Source organism: Hemibagrus wyckioides, linkage group LG06, assembly GCF_019097595.1.
Source record: "Hemibagrus wyckioides isolate EC202008001 linkage group LG06, SWU_Hwy_1.0, whole genome shotgun sequence".
Classification (NCBI taxonomy): domain Eukaryota; kingdom Metazoa; phylum Chordata; class Actinopteri; order Siluriformes; family Bagridae; genus Hemibagrus; species Hemibagrus wyckioides.
The window spans coordinates 16,397,073-16,412,072 of NC_080715.1; the positions used below are offsets into that span (position 1 = coordinate 16,397,073).

The 15,000-nt window shown below is 39.2% G+C and overlaps 2 protein-coding genes across 4 annotated transcripts in view; both read left to right on the forward strand.

Annotated features, from left to right (window-relative positions):
* The window catches only part of atp5mc3a (ATP synthase membrane subunit c locus 3a), a 2,665-nt gene extending 892 nt beyond the window's left edge, over positions 1–1,773 (forward strand). For both annotated transcript variants that reach the window (XM_058392183.1, XM_058392184.1), the window contains exons 3-5: positions 194–268; positions 899–1,089; positions 1,201–1,773. In XM_058392183.1, the coding sequence (XP_058248166.1) occupies positions 194–268; positions 899–1,089; positions 1,201–1,315 (381 nt within the window). In that variant the 3' untranslated portion in view covers positions 1,316–1,773. The remainder of the gene's footprint in view (positions 1–193; positions 269–898; positions 1,090–1,200) is intronic.
* A 343-nt stretch (positions 1,774–2,116) lies between these two features.
* Positions 2,117–15,000, forward strand: part of atf2 (activating transcription factor 2) — a 29,360-nt gene continuing 16,476 nt past the window's right edge. The window contains exons 1-8 of one of the 2 annotated variants that reach the window (XM_058392181.1): positions 2,119–2,384; positions 4,409–4,481; positions 6,077–6,173; positions 6,405–6,523; positions 10,747–10,872; positions 11,579–11,757; positions 12,130–12,244; positions 13,325–13,411. In XM_058392181.1, the coding sequence (XP_058248164.1) occupies positions 4,434–4,481; positions 6,077–6,173; positions 6,405–6,523; positions 10,747–10,872; positions 11,579–11,757; positions 12,130–12,244; positions 13,325–13,411 (771 nt within the window). In that variant the 5' untranslated portion in view covers positions 2,119–2,384; positions 4,409–4,433. Of the gene's footprint in view, positions 2,385–4,408; positions 4,482–6,076; positions 6,174–6,404; positions 6,524–10,746; positions 10,873–11,578; positions 11,758–12,129; positions 12,245–13,324; positions 13,412–15,000 lie in introns of both variants that reach the window. The other variant, XM_058392182.1, reaches the window with a different exon arrangement.

Consider the following 15,000-nt stretch of genomic DNA (forward strand, 5'->3'; position numbering starts at 1 on the left):
TGCCTAAACCCCACCACTGTGCAGCTGTCACTACTAAAGGTGTGTTACGTGCTCTAGTCACGTGATCACCTTTGAACTATCCTGCCTGGTCTCTGCACATGTGCCCTTCAGAAGTCTCTGCAGTCGTTTCTTTCACATTCTTAACTTTGATTTCTCTTTTATTTTCTGCTCTCATACGTTTAATGTCTTTCAGGTCCGCTCTGGATCCCGGGCTTTGTACAGACCCATGTCTGCTGCCGTACTGTCTAGGCCAGAGGTCAAAACAGAGGTGAGCTTGAAAGACAGACCAGCCATCTTTTTATTATTATTGACCTCCTTACTACGGCTGGAGCAGAAGACCATCGTGTCCTTGTCACGAGTATTATGTGAAGCTTCACAAGGAGTCAGGAGGGGAAAACATTGGGCTGCTTCTCTACTACTTTATGGCCTTCAATACAGTTCAGCATTCAAGCAGTTCTAGTTTTCTGCACTATTGAAACAAATACTGTTACATAATGTCCTCGACCAATACAACACGGCCAGTACAGGACACAGTTTGTTGTAAAGCAGCTTGCTATTATACCAGTGCACTAATTTAGCTTTTGCTGCAATAATAGTTCTGAAATTAGATAGAAAAAAATATAGAAATTCTGTGGAAAAAAAAACTATGGAAGCGAATGATATCTGTCCAAATATAGTTTTTAACAAACTTCATGTAAGCCAGAGTGACACAAACTAGATAGATATTGCAACTTCTGATGGATGAATGCAGAAAATGTGTGAAGATCCACTACATTTCCTGTTTTTACCGCTAGAGAATTTCAAAGCACTACTTCGCACTAAAGGGGCTAAATATTTTGGTTACTTACGAGTCTGTGGCATGTACCAGATCATCACTCCCAGTCCTCTTTCTCTTTAGGCTTCTGCTGCTCTCCTGCCCCAGTCTCCCCTCACTCAGGTGTGTCTGCGAGGATTCCAGACCAGTGCAGTGAGCCGTGACATCGACACTGCCGCCAAGTTCATCGGAGCTGGAGCTGCCACTGTCGGTGTGGCCGGATCCGGTGCTGGAATCGGAACTGTCTTTGGCAGTCTGATCATTGGATATGCCAGGTAAAAATGCTACCAGATATTAATCTCTCAGTCTGTAGTCATTTGTGATAAATGATGTGGATTTTCAAGCTGGTTGGTTCTCATGAAAAACTTCTTTTCTTTTTTCTCAAGGAACCCATCTCTGAAGCAGCAGCTTTTCTCATATGCTATTCTGGGATTCGCTTTGTCTGAAGCCATGGGTCTCTTCTGTTTGATGGTTGCTTTCCTCATCCTGTTTGCCATGTAAAAACTTACTACAAGTGGCAACATATGATGTAAAACTCAATTGTGAATTCACAGTTGCTACCAAAAGTGTCTGCTCTTAATTGTCTCTGTAGAAAGAAATGCTCATTTTCAATGTCCACTCTGTCAAAAAAATGTATTATAAACTTGTAAGCAATTACAAAATTAAAATGTTTAAAGGACAACTGTAATTTTTGTATTTTGGAAATCATGTTTGTCCCGTCTTTTGAACAACGGTGGTGCTCACTAAAATGTCAACGTCGAGGATTCATCGCAAAACCGTGGTAGTCTGATAGCACTTTCTGTACATCACAGCTGGAGAAGTGTACATGTTCTGGGTCCACTTGTTTCCAGGGGTTGCACTCCTGGTGGACGGAGAAAGGGATGTAGGATGCAGCTGGTTAAAAGCCAGTAAACATTTGCTTTTGTAAATTGCGTTAAATAAATATATACTTGTGTTTACTGGTGTTCAAGGTTGTTACTTATTCCCTGCTTGTTCTGTTACTGAATCAGATTCAGTTCTAGGGCTTCAGTGTGCACAAGTTGTAGGTTTTCAATTGGATCAAGTCTGTAGGTACCGGAATATCCCATGTTCTCCATGTCTTGGTGTTAGTACTCTCTTTAACTATTAATTTACACCAAAGGCGTGCGGGACAGACAGTAAACCAAAACCAGGATTGGGAACGTCGTTATAAGTTCTAGTTCTGACCGATTCCTTGTTCTTTTGTACTCCAAATTCACACGGATCCTAATGCTATAAATGGCGGAAGTAAAGCGTTGTCTAGATGGGCGTGGCTGTCAACGTGTAGGTGTAGTGGTCACTTCCATGTGTCCTTCAGGTTTCATGCAAATTTATTCACTGTTAATCCGTCCATGTAGGAATCGAATAATTTCTGAACGCTTTTAGTATTAATTATTCATTTTAATTGTTTTCTGATTTATCGGAAAGCCGTGCACTGCCGCCGCTGCTGGCTTCATTCTTACAGCTTTGGGGATTCATAAACGGGAATGAAGTGAAGTCTCGCGAGAACAGAGGGATAAGTGGGCTTTGGCTGTCAGGGTTGTGCCTGTGGGTAAGTAATCGCATCAATTAGCATCATTTGTAAACACTCATCACTCGGGTTGTCGTCTCGGGGTGTAAGAGTGAATATTATGTTATGCAAAATGTTTTACTCGCGCTTGCATGACACGTGCATATTTTCTCAGTAATAGCTTTGGTGCTAATATGGCGACGGCTATGCTAGCTAACTAGCTTGGTTACTGTAAACAAGGTGGCCTGCATTGTTATCCTCAGCATCCTTATCTAACGGAGTAGAAATCAGTACTCATGAAAAATCGGATATATATCAAAAAAGTTTTCTCGTTCGTTATAAATGCCTGTGGGATGCACTTTACATGATTACACATCCACTGTCCTGTTACAGATATGCTATTAATCTGACAATAGAGTGTACCTGGTAGCTGTGCTGCTATCAGAGCTCTGTGAACAATGCTGTCTGAGTGTTAAGATGGTGAAACATTTGGGTCTTTGTTAGGAACGTAGATCTTGATTAATAACTTCATTTTAGCATTAATTCTATTTACAAAGTTGTCATTATTATGTGTTCTAATTTAGTTCTAAATCCATCCTGGACTTCATGCAGGATGCAGAGTAGATTAAAGGAAAACTCCACCCTGAAACACATTACATATGTTTATAGTGATATAGTTGCACTGTATTACCAAAAGTTTTGAATTCAGGTGTTGCATTTCAGGGGTTGGGCTTGGCCCCTTAGTTCCAGTGAAATGAACTCTTAATGCTTCAGCGTACCAAGTCATTTTGGACAATTTCATGCTCCCAACTTTGTGGGAACAGGTTGGGGATGGCCGTGCACCAGTGCACAAAGCAAGGTCCATAAAGACATGGATGAGGGAGTTTGGTGTAGAGGAAATTCAGAATCCTGACCTCAACCTGATAGAACACCTTTGGGATGAATTAGAGCGGAGACTGCGAGCCAGGCCAAAACTGGGACGTCTGCCTTTATATTAACATAAGTGTAATATGGAGTTGGCCCGCCCTTTGCAGCTGTAACAGCTTCAGCTCTTCTGGGAAGGCTTTCCACAAGGTTAAGGAGTGTGTTTACGGGAATTTTTGACCATTCCTCCAGAAGCGCATTTGTGAGGTCAGGCACTGATGTTGTATGAGAAGGCATGGCTCACAGTCTCCGCTCTAATTCATCCCAAAGGTGTTCTGTCGGGTTGAGGTCAGTACTCTGTGCAGGCCAGTCAAGTTCCTCCACACCAAACTCTCTCATCCATGTCTTTATGGATCTTGCTTTGTGCACTGGTGTACAGTCATGTTGGAACAGGAAGGGGTCATCGCCAAACTGTTACCACAAAGTTGGGAGCATGAAATTGTCTAAAATATCAGAGTTCTGGGTCTAAGAGAAAATCTCAGACATAACTGATGTCTGTTGCTGTTGGCTCTTTAAAAACAATATAACAAACCCTTCTTTGCTCATTTTCCATTTTCCTGTGATGTTTGCTGCCATATAGAGAGCCAACATAAAAGTTGTGGAGGCCGCAGATGCTGGACTTCGAGCTCCAGAAATGAACACATTTATACAACATAAAGTGTATGAGACTTAGCTTGGCTGATTAGTCATCTGTGAGAGGATAAGCACAGTGGTGTTGGTGGAGGTATTAGCATGAACGTTTTGAAACCTGAACAGTTTGAGGAGAGTGTACAGACGATAAAAGAGGAGACGAGCTGTAGAGACTAAAGAAATAAAGTGCTGCTGCATCATGTCTTTAAGCAGAGATTAAGCAAGGGTTAAGACCAGACCATTGAACAGCATTGTGGGTAATTTTGGAGCCCAAATTGAAAGTAGACAAATGTGTTAATAAATGTTTAAATAAAAAAAAAAAGGCACAGTCTAAATTTTAATATGCAAATTGCTCAGGGTTGGATTCTGCCTTTATACACACTGTATGAACTACTGTATGAACAAAACGTAATCCAAATTCTATTGTATAAGCATGTGATCTCTCCATGTATGCACTTTTGGGTATTTTATTTGAACAGACAGTAATGTTTACTGCATGGCTTTTCTGTTAGGAGACGGCATAGAGAAACTCTGAATATGAGTGATGACAAACCGTTCCTCTGCACTGCACCTGGCTGTGGTCAGGTAGGGATTTACACCACAGTGAAAAGAACATTGCTGTGATTACTGCACAACTGTTTTTAAATTGTTGATGGAAAAGCTCTACACACATCTGTTAAAATGGCAGGGTTTTGTAATGTAAAAAAAAAAATCCAACTAAGTGAACTGCAACAAGTGACAAGCCAACAGAGATGTATTGAGGGAAAAAAACCTAATGCTCAGCTTGAATAAGTGTGTACACATCATCCAAGGCATTGGATATACCATGTAACACTTTACAGACATTAAGAACATGATGGCCCTCTAAAATTGATGAGAAGACCAGGAGAAAACAGGTCAAGGAGACTGCCAAGAGGCCTACAGCATCATAAAAGAAAGTACTGGTAACTGGTGAGGGCTGATAACTCCCTATATTTGACAACAATCTCCCAAATTCTTCAAAGTCTTATCAGACCATATGGACTTTGTAGTTGCTTTCTGTAGCTGGAAGAATCAGGTTGGGGGGAATAATGAATGGCTCCAAATACCAGTCAATTCTGGCAAAACTTGAAGGCTTTTGCTAAATTGCCTACGCTTTTTAGCAGGACAACAACCCAGAGCACATCTCCAAATCAGCTAAGGAATGACTTCCCCAAACATGACCACGGTTTTGGAAATCCAGATCTGAACTGAACTAAGTTTGAATGCTTTTGCAAATATGGACAACAAAATATTGCTAAGATGTGCCAAATATACTGATGCTTACCCTAAAAGACTGAAGTAAATTATAAAAATAATAAATATAATAAAAATGTATAGGTTTTTTAAGTATTTGCTTAAGGGTGTGTACACATCTGCAACCATGTTATTGTACTCAAATTTAATTTTTCCATTTTTAACTCATTTTTAAATTTAATATCTCCCCTCAAATGATTTTTATTGTTTGTCACTTTAATTTCTATTTTGCAATTTCACAATAAAGGTAGAAAAGCTTCTGATATAATTTATTATTATTATTATTATTATTATTATTATTATTATTATTATTTATTTCAATTCAGTTCACTTCACTTCAATTTAATTTATTTTGTATAGCACCTTTTACAATGAACGTTGTCTCAAAGCAGCTTTACAAAAGAAGAGAAACGGAGAAAGGGGAGTGAAAAAATGAAAATAAAAAATAACTAAATAACTAGAAATAAAAATAAATTATTTAATTAAATTATTAAACTATTTTTATCCTTAATTTATTTTATATCTATCTATCTATCTATCTATCTATCTATCTATCTATCTATCTATCTATCTATCTATCTATCTATCTATCTACTTATTTATTTATTTATTTACTTATTTACTTATTTATTTCATATATAAAAAAAAAACAAATTTCATGCATCTGTAGACGTTTTCTGTCCATTGCACTTGCATTTGCCAATATTGGATAAATTCATGCCATTGTAATTATACAGCTCTTTCAAGGTTAACAATGATCCATATTAAACTGAGTTCCTGATTTGTAGTGGATGGACACTTGTCAGTATATTTAAAATCTATTTAGAATATATTTTATTATTTCCAATACATATTATATGTGACCAGTAACACTGTCTGTGTGTGATGCTGTGTTATCTCCACAGCGATTTACAAATGAAGACCATTTGGCAGTCCATAAGCATAAACATGAGATGACCCTCAGGTTTGGTCCAGCACGCAGTGACAGTGTCATCATCGCTGGTGAGTATTGTCAAAAATCTTTCATCTCTCCGTTAATCAGTCCCTCCAGCATTTCATGATTTTGCAGAGATTAACAAGCAAACGCTGTGATATTCTGAGGAAGTTACCCCAGATTTTTTTTGCAGGTTTTTTGCAGGACATGTCGTGTGATGTCATCACAACACAGCGAAATCCTGGAAGGACTGATCTGAGATCATTAGTGAATCTAATAGTTGTTTGTGTTCTTTGTAGACCAAACACCGACACCCACACGCTTTCTGAAGAACTGTGAGGAGGTCGGACTGTTCAACGAGCTCGCTAGTCCCTTTGAGCATGACTTCAAAAAGGCCACGGAGGAGGATATTAAAAAGGTACATAAACATCACCTTCAGCGTGAATCGTGACTCTGTTATCATGCAGTGGATCATAATTTCCATCAGTAGCAGGATTGCAGTGTTTGTATTTTGTTTGTATTTTGTTACTAAATTTCCCGACTGAAAAATTTAAGATGATGCAATAACAGTAGAGGAAATTTGGTTTCCTCCGTTACCCAGAATGCTGTTTGACTGTCCAGTGGTAGTGATACAAGTGGATAATTCATTTCTACCTACTATATCTATTCCTTCAAAATATTCCAAAATTTCCAATTTTATATGAAAAGAATATTTCAGATTTTCAGTGTGGTCTCTAATCTTTATTAAAATCTCAGGTTGTGATTTGAGATAATGGTACCAGATGAAGTTAAAGCTGCTGTGTAACAACTGAATGAATATGTAGTGCTGTGTCCCTTAGAGCACTGAGGCTACAGAGCCTTTCCATCGCAGTTAATGGATGCTGGAGAAGTGAGTGGATTCGTCTGCTTGTTTTCAGGACAGAGGAAGTGCTTCCTTACAGTGGCATACTTTTTAAAGCCTCGTTTTAGATTATCAGCTGTTTTCTTTGTAGCTAATTTTGTTTAGACAGGTGCACTGAAGTGTGCTCATTTGAAGCTGAAATGCTCAAGAGACTTAATTGTGGACTTTGCTATTGGGGTCTGCGAGTGTCTGACAAAATGACAGCTAATGGTGTTTCACTGCAATTTCCTTACAGTGACAGTGAAGTACCTATAATAATTAGATTAAAACACGGAAAAAGGAGAAGAAGCTAAACGTTTTGAGAGTCACTGATTCGCATAGTGAGATAGCTATTAGGTAGAACTAAACTAAATGTGAACTGACTGCTTAGTGTAGATTAAAACATTGTATTTTGGGATATATATATATATATATATATATATATATATATATATATATATATATATATATATATATACATATATACATATATACATACATATATATACATAGATATATACAGCTCTGGGAAAAAGACCACTGCCCAATCTCCAGATTTGAACCCTATTGAAAACCTCTGGTATGTCATCAAGAGGAAGATGGATGGTCACAAACCATCAAGCAAAGCTGAGCTGTTTGCTTTTTTGCAAAAAGAGTGGTATAAAGTTCCCCAACAGCAATGTGAAAAACTGGTGGAGAGCATGGAGCCAAAACGCATGCAAATCGGGGTTATTCCACCAAATACTGGTTTCTTAATGTTATTTAGCCAAAGCATTAACACAATTTGTTTACAAATTATTTACATTTTGTTTTATTTGAGTTATTAAAGCTCTGCAAATACTGCATGATCTTGGGTTATTTTGATGTGTTGTCATTTCCTTTAAATATACACTCTAAATAACAATAGTTATATTTTGAATTTAGAAATATTGTCACAAATAAATCAAACAAAACTGTTCATCTCACCAATACATGCACCTAAGAAAAAAAACATAAGAAACTGATAATTTTGCAGTGGTGTCTCATGTTTTTTTCAGAGCTGTGTATATACACTATATTGCCAAAAGTATTCGCTCACCCATCCAAATAATCAGAATCAGGTGTTCCAATCACTTCCATGGCCACAGGTGTATAAAATCAAGCACCTAGGCATGCAGACTGTTTTTACAAACATTTGTGAAAGAATGGGTCACTCTCAGTAGCTCAGTGAATTCCAGCGTAGAACTGTGATAGGATGCCACCTGTGCAACAAATCCAGTCGTGAAATTTCCTCGCTCCTAAATATTCCACAGTCAACTGTCAGCTGTATTATAAGAATGTGGAACTGTTTGGGAACGACAGCAACTCAGCCACGAAGTGGTAGGCCACGTAAACTGACGGAGCGGGGTCAGCGGATGCTGAGGCGCATAGTGAGAAGAGGTCGCCAACTTTCTGTAGAGTCAATCGCTACCGACCTCCAAACTACATGTGGCCTTCAGATTAGCTCAAGAACAGTGCGCAGAGAGCTTCATGGAATGGGTTTCCATGGCCGAGCAGCTGCAGCCAAGCCATACATCACCAAGTGCAATGCAAAGCGTCGGATGCAGTGGTGTAAAGCACGCCGCCACTGGACTCTAGAGCAGTGGAGACGCGTTCTCTGGAGTGACGAATCGTGCTTCTCCATCTGGCAGTCTGATGGACGAGTCTGGGTTTGGTGGTTGCCAGGAGAACGGTACTTGTCTGACTGCATTGTGCCAAGTGTAAAGTTTGGTGGAGGGGGGATTATGGTGTGGGGTTGTTTTTCAGGAGCTGGGCTCGGCCCCTTAGTTCCAGTGAAAGGAACTCTGAATGCTTCAGCATACCAAGACATTTTGGACAGTTCCATGCTCCCAACTTTGTGGGAACAGTTTGGAGCTGGCCCCTTCCTCTTCCAACATGACTGTGTACCAGTGCACAAAGCAAGGTCCATAAAGACATGGATGACAGAGTCTGGTGTGGATGAACTTGACTGGCCTGCACAGAGTCCTGACCTCAACCTGATAGAACACCTTTGGGATGAATTAGAGCGGAGACTGAGAGCCAGGCCTTCTCGTCCAACATCAGTGTGTGACCTCACAAATGCGCTTCTGGAAGAATGGTCAAAAATTCCCATAAACACACTCCTAAACCTTGTGGACAGCCTTCCCAGAAGAGTTGAAGCTGTTATAGCTGCAAAGGGTGGACCGACGTCATATTGAACCCTATGGATTAGGAATGGGATGTCACTTAAGTTCATATGCGAGTCAAGGCAGGTGAGCGAATACTTTTGGCAATATAGTATATATAATAATTTTCATTGTGCATAGCCTTATATAGAATTCAGCAACAACCAGACAACCTATAAAGGGCAAAAAATGGAAATATCCTGTGGTAGAGATAAGGAGAAAAACAAAACCAGGCTGGAGAAATAAAATGCAAGGTGCAGTTTCCTTGGATCAAATGTGAAAGGGAAAATATGCTGAATGCGAGCTTTATATTGGACATGGCATCGATGTGGTATCGATATTTTGCAAATACCAGCAAAACTGGCGAATCAGATATTGCAAGAAAAATAAGAATAAAATGGGAAAGACTGATATTGGAAATGTTTGAAAAAAACTTTTTCTTAGGAAAGTGCTGCTTAAGTGCTTCATTTTAAAGCTTGGTAGTTTTTAAAGAAAATATATCGAATGGGTTTTGAGGTCAGCTGGTTACTTTAAAGTGTACTACAGAGCATCGAGTGCTTTACTGATTGTCGGAAACCGGGATCATGGCAGGGTATCGAAAATCAGTGTGTAGGTTTGTAAGAGGTCTGTTTTTTTCTTTTAATTTAATTCAATTTCATTGAAATTGTAAATTCATTGGAAAATGTAAGCAAAGAAAAAGTAAAACCAGATGCTGTGTCATATTGTGTGTGTTAGAGGGAAACATTACTGCAAACCTATACAAAGTTTTAATACAAAACAAATCAATATCATGCAAATCTTTTCTATCCTGATGGGAGTGGTCTCTTCCAGGCTGACTCTGCCCACATCTACTGAAGGGTGATCCTTTAATAGGATCAAAATGATCCTATTCATGATCATGTGGCCTTCACACTCACTAGATCTCAGTCATGTTAAATACCTATGGGAGACTTGAATGCAGTGTGTTAGACGGCGCTCTCCACCAGCATCATCAAACCAGGGAATACCTTTTGGATGAATGGTGTTTATTAATCCATCACTGTTCCAGAGGCCAAGGAGCACTGGAGAAAATCCTGAAAGTACCCATAGAACCATCTCCTCTTACTGCAATATTTGGGGTTGTTTCACCGAATCTCCAATTAACTGAACATGCTGAAATTATAAAAGCATTACAGCCAGGTGATGCATCTTGTTTAAGTGGAAGGAAAAGTTTCCTACCTTTAAAATTTGGATAAAATATGTTATGCACCATTTGATATTTAAAAAATGAGGTATTCTATAAGAGGGGGTGCTTTAAAGTTTTATAACCATATGGCAGCCCTTTTTGTCTTATGTATAAAATATTATAGGGTGGGGATATGGAGAAAGGGAAAATAATTGTACAATGGAGTGAATGAATGCATTAATTTATGTTTATGTTCGTGTAAATCTTGAAAACATACAAAAAGACCTTGAATGAAGAATCTGAGGAGCTCAAATCAGTCTATAGATCTGTTTTGTGAAGAGTATGGCCATCCCATTATTTACGACGTGTGTTGTTACATATTATTTGTGTGATTTTTGCTTTTGGCCTTTTAGTTACCTTTGGACTTGTCACCTCTTGCGACTCCTGTTGTACGAAACAAAATCGAGGAACATGCATCTCTGGAATCCCATCGAGACAGCCCTCTGCCCCATCCCGAGTCTACAACCAGTGATGACAAGGTGAGAACTGATTTAGATAACTCTTTTCTCTCTTGAACAGCCGCTCACCACTGAATGTCGCACCTCTGATTTATTTGACTTACTATTCTATATGTAGTGCAGGATCCTGTGGGTACAGAGAGTAAACCTTATCAGTCCCTCCAGGATTTCACAAATTAACACACAATCAAGTAAACGTAATATCAAGCAATATTCGGAGGAGCTTGTGAAGGATTACTCAAGATTTTCCACAGATTTGGGCCAAGACGTGTCATGTGACATCATCGAAACAGACATTCAGCTCTTCGATTCACGCGTGTCAAACATGAATACAGCTACTCATAGTAGTTTTTCTTTTCCAAAAAACTCATCTTTGCAAGATGCATTGCAAATCACACAACAGTCACACAAAAACTCAGCTCAATCCTGGAGGAACTGACTAATTTTAGGTTTGTAAGCATAACCTCCCAAATCAATTATACACTATCCTAAGAGACTTCAAATACTCTTCTTGCCAAGCAACAGAATACATCTTTTGGTGTTATTATCTCATTATCTTTGCTGGCCAGTTGTCTTTTTCATATAAGCTTCACATAGTCAGTTTTACTGTAGTAGCCTGTGTCTTCTGTACTGTATAAAGGGCATGGAATATAATTATACAGGACTGAGATGGCACTTTTTCTTTTTGAATGGTTGATGCACCTTCGGTTTCATATGATATTTTCAGGAGGTTTCTTTGCAGCCGACCTCTCTGCCTACGTCCACTATAGTCCGTCCTGCCTCCCTCCAAGTCCCCAATGTACTTCTGGCCAGTACTGACGCTAGTGTTGTTATTCAGCAAGCCCTTGCATCTCCAACATCTAGTTCTGTTATAACTCAAGTCCCATCCTCTAATAGGCCAATAGTGTAAGTAGCTCCAAAATGTTACTTGTTACATAAGAACCTTTTATTTTCACGTCACAGCTTTTTTTTCCCAACTTTTTTTTTTTTTTAGTCATAAGGAGCTTTTTAATTTAGTTATCTATTATTTCAAGTTGATGTTTTTGTTTTCAGCTGCCAGGTTTTTTTTCTGAGTTACTTTGTCACAAGTATCACCAACATCCTTATTTTTCATTTGCTTAAAAACATAAATACAAATATTCTTTTTTATATATATATATATATATATATATATATATATATATATATATATATATATATATATATATACAATAAGCTAATAATATGCACATGTTTATGGTATTTCTCTGTACATCTGCCTCTCTGCTTTGTCTTCAGTCCTGTGTCTGGCACATTCCCAGTGATTCTGCAGCTGCCAAATGGACAGACCATGCCCGTCGCCATCCCAGCCACCATCGCCAGCTCTAGTGTACACATCCCCACTGCCATACCTGTACGTTTACACAATGTTTATTTATTCTGTACCAAATATGTTTATTCCTTCACCAGATGTAAAATAACTTATTCTCAAAAAGATGAGAGTTTTTCTGTCCAATTAAAAGTAGTCACACTGCAAAGCTTAAAGGCAAGTAATCCATCTGCCATTCCTGGGGGTATTACTGCACTGAAAGGGAATGTTTCCTATAAGAACTTTGAAGAAAATTGTATCGGTACTACATTTTAAAATATTTTTACACCATTTTCTCCACTCATGTAACCTGTTTATCTGCATCCAGAACTCTCGGAGGACTATCCGTTCCCTTGCCGGACGATTAAACATTTGAAAGTGACTCCTTTTGCGAAAGTGGTGCAGAGTACTCGTATCATGAGTGACGTTGGTGTGATTTGTCAGTGGCACGTTTCAGAGTGCCACAGAGGACAGGCCGGTATTTATTATTCCGACACCGCCTGTGTAGCATGGAGAGAGAGAATGAGAGAACTAATGGGCCTTAGAAAAGGGCAGTTGTATGTCACAGCAATAAAATGAGAGAGGGAGGAAGAGAATAAGACACAGCAAGAGGACATTTCATCCATAATGGGCTAGGTGACATGTTCACTGTCCTTGTATAGGCCACTTGTAGTAGGATCAAACCTGTGTGATATGCATATTCACGTTCATAGCTCCATGTGTGGAAGAATGCTGGAATTGGGTGGGGTGGGGGGTTCAGGAGGACAAACAAGTCTATATCATAATATGTACAGAATGTTAAAGTGTCTGTATGTCTGCTCTACCTATGTGCTCTCTCTCTCTCTCTCTCTCTCTCTCTCTCTCTCTCTCTATCTCTCTCTTTGATTGGTTGGTGTGTTGTGGACTTGGTAGCTATATCTTTCTGTGGTTGGGCCGCCTGCAAATACCAGGCCGTCAGCCTAATGAGTGTGAGCTATGGGGTTAGCCCATGTGCATGCTGCTGGCTTTGTGTGTGTGTGTGTGTGTGTGGACACTTAGCAGTTTGGGGTGTAAAAAGTCTTCAGAGACACTAATTATGTCAATTTATCTCCTTTCCCTGTGTTATCCATATGTGTTTTGTCGTAGCTGGTAAGACCAGTCACCGTAGTGCCTAACGTTCCCGGGATCCCCGGCCCCTCCTCTCCGCAACCTGTCCAATCAGAAGCAAAGATGGTAATTTCCCTTTTTTCCTTTTTTCTACTCATTTAGATCTTCAGTTATAGGTTTCCGCTCATATTTTTCTTAACACACAAGAACATGATAGTTTTAAAATAGGAGTGTTTGAATGTAAAAGGTCCATATTTTGTGTGATGATTAGTATATTTGTATTTGCTTTCATCACCTCTAAATGTACTTCATGTATTTAAGCGCTAGAGGGCACCACTTAAAAAAGTTGTGTGTTCCTGTAGTGGACAAAGTAAGGAGTGGTCTGGATGGAACACTGATTTGTATCACTGTGTTGCTAGAAAATATTAGACCGTAAGCACAGTGTGATCTGTGAATAAATCCATTTTAAATTTGATATTTGCAGATAGAACCTGAATTCCTATTCTCAGCCATGGTTAGTTAAAGCTTTGCTGCATTTGAACACAGCATCCTGCTGTCATTGGTAAGAGAGAATAAATCTAGTAGTCTGAGTGAATATCAAACTGTTGTGGTGTAAATGTATTGTTTTCTGGCACACAGTCACAGTAGTGTTACACATATTGTGTTTACTACAGTGTATTGTAGCATACACAGAGCGTGTGTGTGTGTGTAGAGACATGTGTTTACTACCATGTATCGTAATGTACAACAAGTGTATGTGTGTGTGTGGAGAGACATGTGTTTACTACAGTGTATTGTAATATCCACCGAGTGTGTGTGTGTGTGTGTGTGGAGAGACATGTGTTTACTACAGTGTATTGTAATATCCACCGAGTGTGTGTGTGTGTGTGTGTGTGTGTGTGTGGAGACGTGTTTACTACAGTGTATTGTAATATCCACCATGTGTGTGGAGACGTGTTTACTACAGTGTATTGTAACATACACCGTGTGTGTGTGTGGAGACGTGTTTACTACAGTGTGGTAATGTACACCGTGTGTAGAGACATGTGTTTCCTACCATGTTTTGTAATGTACACTGTGTGTGTGTGTGTGTGGAGACGTGTTTACTACAGTGTATTGTAACATACACCGTGTGTGTGTGTGGAGACGTGTTTACTACAGTGTGGTAATGTACACCGTGTGTAGAGACATGTGTTTCCTACCATGTTTTGTAATGTACACTGTGTGTGTGTGTGTGTGGAGACGGGTTTACTACAGTGTATTGTAATGTACACTGTGTGTGTGTGGAGACGTGTTTACTACAGTGTATTGTAATGTACACTGTGTGTGTGTGGAGACGTGTTTACTACAGTGTATTGTAATGTACACTGTGTGTGTGTGTGTGTGTGTGGAGACGTGTTTACTACAGTGTATTGTAATGTACACTGTGTGTGTGTGGAGACGTGTTTACTACAGTGTATTGTAATGTACACTGTGTGTGTGTGTGTGTGTGGAGACGTGTTTACTACAGTGTATTGTAATGTACACTGTGTGTGTGTGGAGACGTGTTTACTACTGTGTATCGTAATGTACACTGTGTGTGTGTGTGTGTGTGTGTGGAGACGGGTTTACTACAGTGTATTGTAATGTACACTGTGTGTGTGTGGAGACGGGTTTACTACAGTGTATTGTAATGTACACTGTGTGTGTGTGGAGACGTGTTTACTACAGTGTAT